This window comes from Haemaphysalis longicornis, unplaced genomic scaffold (genome assembly GCF_048455015.1).
Source record: "Haemaphysalis longicornis isolate Haplotype H1 unplaced genomic scaffold, Haemaphysalis longicornis Haplotype H1 scaffold_8, whole genome shotgun sequence".
NCBI classification, from domain to species: Eukaryota; Metazoa; Arthropoda; class Arachnida; order Ixodida; family Ixodidae; genus Haemaphysalis; species Haemaphysalis longicornis.
This window is the reverse complement of record NW_027526445.1, coordinates 156,132,344-156,137,544: the sequence shown is the minus strand read 5'-3', so window position 1 is coordinate 156,137,544 and position 5,201 is coordinate 156,132,344. Positions and strand designations below refer to the sequence as shown.

Here is a 5,201-nt window from a genome sequence, read left to right as displayed (position 1 = left end):
CGGAGGGTTCGGAGTGAGCGGTTGAATAAACGGGTTCGCGTGGATCAATTCGCCTCTCTCAATATTTCCAGTCTTGGCCCTCTCAATGGCCCTTCATTTATTTCTCCGCCATCTTCATCTGTCTCGTCCTCTATCCACACTCTTTCCTCCACTTTCCCTTCCCACACACAGAATAGCTGGCCAGATATACTACCGTCAGGCCAACACCCTCTAGAAAGTTCAAGGCCTTAGCTTTCTTCTCGTGACGTCACGCGATAGGGCGGACTGGTAAAAGTGCGGAGCACTGTTCAAGAGAGGTTGTCGCATAGAATTACCACGCGGGCGCTTTTTTTTTCTTGCAAGAACGAGCATGCACGTAGTTTGAAAGAAATTTCACTCTAAGCAAATTATAGGAGCGAAACATTTTACACAAACTAGTTTCGTTTTGTGTTTGCGCTTTATCAGAAGCAATACACCTATTTGTTCTGGAGAGTTGTGGCTTTCCGTTTTTTTGCCTTGTCAGCAGCGTCGAGAAGTTTGTCGTTTAGCTTTCCACAAAAGTTCTTCAGTAAAATGTTAGTGCTGCACCGCAGGATGTGTTTCAGCACTGATTCGCTTGTGTGACCGTTCTCACAGGCGTCGAAGTCAGATGGCTCTTCGTTGGCCAGCAAATGCAGCGTCAGCTCCGTGACGACCTGGCGCTGTTCGCGCATCAGGAGCAGTTCTGGTTGCATAGCGAGCTGCTCTACAACAACGTAGCAGTGAGCAACAGCATTAAGCGCAAACATCGATGGGTAAACTAGACCTCCACGGTCCAACTGCTTCACGAGATCATAGTGTTCATGGGCGGCAGACACTGTGATTGTCTTATCCACAGTCAACGCGTCCTTGCATTTTGCACAATTCAACCTTTTTAGGGTCACGTACACGGCATATCCTGCAACGTAGACCAGGATAGGAAGGACTTCCTGTATCTTCGACAGCGTCTCGCTGCTGACAACTACGTTGCAACTGGGATGTAATGCCTCAACCTGCTTTCGTACACATTCCCAATGCTGGTCAGTGGAAATAATCGGCAAAGTGCTCTGCAGGCGCAGCTTGTTTTCCACTTCATAGATCTGTCTGATAGAAATATGGTACTGCGCACCAGCCAGTTGCCTATACTTTCCAAACCGGTCCTCTAGGCAGTCTGTCTGTATCTTGCCCAAAAGAACATAGGTCATTTTAAGCTCTTCGAAGCAGTACCTTGCGAGCTCCACAAGCGCATAGGTAGTGTGCTCCAGGGCAGCGTGAGTCTCCTTTGTCAGAGTACCTTTGTCAAGGCCTTTGTTTTTCCACTGATCCAGCCATTTCAAAAGCAAGAGCAAGAAGTCAACTTTTGGATCGTTATCCACGGAAAACACTGGCTGTTGAAACTGGTCTCTCAGCCTCTTCCCCTTCCACGGAGTTTTCACATTCACAATTTTCCACCACTTGAGTATGATGTCGATGAAAGTAGCAGTGGCCTCAAATGAGAACAGGTTGTGCTTCGCTCCAAGAGCACGTAACGCCACAGGTAAGGCATCATTGAAGATTTGCAAGGCAATCTTTACGTTTTGCCTTTCAATATTCGACGGGTAAAGGGCTTTTCTCGACAGCCCATAGCCATATTTCAACAGCTGGTCACACTCTTTGCTGTGGAGATCCCTGATTGTCGAAAATGACGCTGTTTGCATGCGCTCTAATTGTGCTGCGTCTGTTTGCATCTCCGGGAAGTAGAAGCATACTTGGTCATTCTTCTGGTTGATCCAGTTGTTTCGTATGCATTTTAGTATGTGTACCGGGTCTATAACGAAGAACAGCGGCCTCGCAGGGTCCGACGGGTGTTGATACACAATTCTGTTAGAAGGGGTCGATTCGAAGTGAGACATCGCTTTCCTGTTCACGGAGTTGTTGTCACTCACGACACACACAACGCGGTACCCAATCTTTTCCAGCCCGCAAATCACATTTTTCAGCATCTTGTGCAGGAACTCCGCGTCTAGTCGGTGCACGGGCACGATGTGCGCAACTTCTTTGAATTTGCATGTCAGGCTGCGCACCATGAAAACTAGCGCACAGTTTGCAGCTTCAACTGAGTTAAGCGCAGCTCCGGTGATGTTACCCCCTTTGTAATCAAAGTAAGGTTTGATATGTATTTCATCGACCATTACGGTAACAAAGCGCTGGTCGTCTTTGAGGTCAGGAATTCTTCTCGCCATGTAGGTGAGGAATGTTTCGCTCTGATGCTCTTGTTGAGGGTACATGCCATAGGCAGAGCATACCGATCTGATCGTCATGGGATGCGGCAAGATGATACTTCCATGGCTGCGTATGTAAGCGTACGCATGGGGCGATATGGTGAAAAGAATGCAACAGAACACCATGAAATCTGCAGAGTAGCGCCTGCGCTGTTTTTTCGCTTGGAACAAGCTGACTTGTTCTCGCAGAAATCGAATGCAGTCGCCGTCGTCTTCTGCGTGGGGCGTGGACAGCTGATCCACAGCAAACAAACAGCCTCGCAAATTTCCGCGACTGAGTCGGACATCAGGTCCCCGTCCCACTTCTCGATGCCTTCGAGGAGTTCTACGATACCGTTCTTACTGTCAGCAATTTCTGGAACGACCAGATTTGCACCTAACTTTCTGACCGCCGTTTTCATGACATGTAGCGTCACGCTCATGTCTCCTTTCAGGCAGACAGAGTACTTCAGCCACGGGGCTTCATCGTCGACGATGTGTACAATGACAAGCCTTTCCTCTTTTTCTATTATGTTCCAAAACTTCATCTCCTTGCTCCGCAAGTGTCCGATAAGTTCTCCTAAAGAATGGACTTTGTCCTCTTCATGTGCCCTGTTAAACATCTCCTCGGACTCCGCGATAGCTCTTTGCATAGCAGCATGCTCCATGCGCGCCCGCTTGGAGTCGGGATCTTCTCTTCTTGTAGTTTCCCTAGACAGGTAGGTCGGACAGCTCGGGAACTTGGACGGTACAGCGTCCGGGCGGAGGCGAACATGGGATAATGGCACTGTAATTGTGCGGCCAGTAGTTACATCGGTATGCGAGGCTTCTCGGATGATGTCCTCCTCTCCGAAGTGAAGTTCGCATACCTACCAAGGAATTTTACATACAATGAGCAAACCAATAAGTATTTGACAAAGTGCGGCTTGTAAACCACTTATTCGAGCATATGCAAATATTGAATTTACATTTGCAATGAAACAACAATGCTCTACCAGAAAGAAAGCTTACCCTGGAATTCTCGGTCACGGAGAAGTCTTCCCGTGGCACAGCGCGTATCCACGCGTTCCTCAGAGTTTGATCCCTTGGGAACTTGAAAACGTGCACTTTCGTGTCCACGGTGTAGTTGCCACGGCATCGCGGCACACAGCATTTGCACGGCATCTCACCGTCGCACCTTCAACATTCTGAAGCTTGCAGATACACGACAGAACTCACAGTGAAGCGCAAAACACGAGAAATTCGACCGAGAAGAGATGCCGTCGAGAACGACACTGGGAGGCAGGCCCAATCTGCGGGGCACTGACTATTCAGCCGCAGGTGCGTTGCTGCGACGTGGTGGGACCGGTCGGATTATCGCCCCCGCCGAACTCGTCAAGCCGCCTCTTGCAGCCGCCCCATTAGCTGACGTAGTGCGACTGGAAAGGGAGGAGAACTGAGGCCTTCTCCCTTTCCAGTTGGTGTTGGTCAGGCCGACCTTTCTGTGTTTATTCCATTTCAATAAAATTCCTCTCTCTCTCTCTCTCAATGGCAAAAGGTCAGCTTAGAGTGTAGGCTGCCGATTAGATGGCGAGGCCGAGCCCACATTCATTCAGAGTTGCGTGGGGTCGACAACATGGGCCCGAAAATCGGAGAGCGCCCGTAGAGTTCGGCCGAGCAGCCAGGGGGCCATTGTGTTCTGTCTGCGTCATCCTCTGCGTTACTGATGATGATGGGGCACGGGCGCTGACGATGATGACGCCGCTACAAGAGGAGGAGGAGGAGAATAAACATTTATTGAGCATAAGTGCTGATGGCAGGGCACTCGCCCGGTGGAGGGCATCCTTATTCCGGGATATCCAGGCTGCGACCTGCCGTCCAGGCCCTCTTGACCAGTTCTTGCTGGTGTCCAAGGTCCGGATCGACCAGACGAGCCATCCACTGCTCAAAAGTTTGGAAGGGGATTGGGGGTAGGTTTGGAGTTTTTTGGCACTCCCATACCTGGTGGTACAGGGTGCCCGGCGTTGGACAAATTGCAAAGGGAGGGATACTGCGTCGGGTAGATGGAATGGAGGAGGGTGCTGTGCGGATAAGAATTTGTCTGCAATCGCCCAAGAGTGGTGGCTTCTTCTCTGCTTAATTGAGGATGAGGTGGTGGGAATACTCTTCTGCCGAGCCTATAATGTCCCAGGACGTCTGAGTACCGGAGAAGTGGGTCCGTTTTGGTGTCAGCGGAGAACATTCCGTCACGGGTAATAGCCCGGTGTATGTAAGCGCGGGCAGCGGTGTGAGCCGCCTCATCAGGTAGCTCTGCAATATCTGGAATATCTTTCAGAATGGTCAGTGCTGGTGTAGAGATGTGCCCGCGCTGATAACTTCGACATGCCGCTTGCGAGTCAGTTAGTACAAAGTCCTTGCTGGTCGTGGCAGCCAGGGAAATTGCAACTTCCTCTGCAGCTTCTGTTGAGGCTGTACGCACAGTCATAGCTGTCATTTCCTGACCAGCCGCGTTAACAACGCAGACGGCGTGTGCTGGTTGATTTGGATATATGGCTGCGTTCGTTGAATCTGTGAGGGCAATGGGTTTGGTTAAAAATAGCCAAAAAAAACTGTAGTCTAGGGGTTTTTCGTTTTCAGTGTTTGGCCTATGTGCCACCAGGGGACCGTGATCGTGGCTATTTTGACGGTGCCCGGTGAGTAAACTCGTCAGTTTGCAGTTCTAGACAGGAGCGTGGTAGGTAGGGGCAACTACGACGGCGCCCAAGGGACCGACGAGAAAAGGACGACACTCTGCAGTTCAACACAACCGAAAACTGACCGTCTTGTTTCTCTGGACACTGTCTTCGTGGCCTCAGCCTCGCCCCCGTGGTAGCTGAAAAAAACACCCAAATCGTGAAATCCGATATTACATCCAGAAAACAACCCCAATGGTTGACGAACAGATAAAAAACGCAAGGAAACTAGCTGCAAACAGCCGCAAATTGG

At 50.2% G+C, this 5,201-nt stretch overlaps 1 protein-coding gene across 1 annotated transcript; it reads right to left on the bottom strand.

Moving 5' to 3' along the window:
• Positions 1-424: 424 nt before the first annotated feature.
• LOC144149173 (uncharacterized) lies at positions 425-3,569 on the bottom strand. Its single transcript, XM_077680705.1, is given in 3 exon segments — positions 425-2,509; positions 2,512-3,106; positions 3,249-3,569. Coding segments are annotated over 3 exon segments (2,802 nt in total). The 5' UTR covers positions 3,402-3,569; the 3' UTR covers positions 425-455.
• Between the last annotated feature and the right edge of the window lie 1,632 nt (positions 3,570-5,201).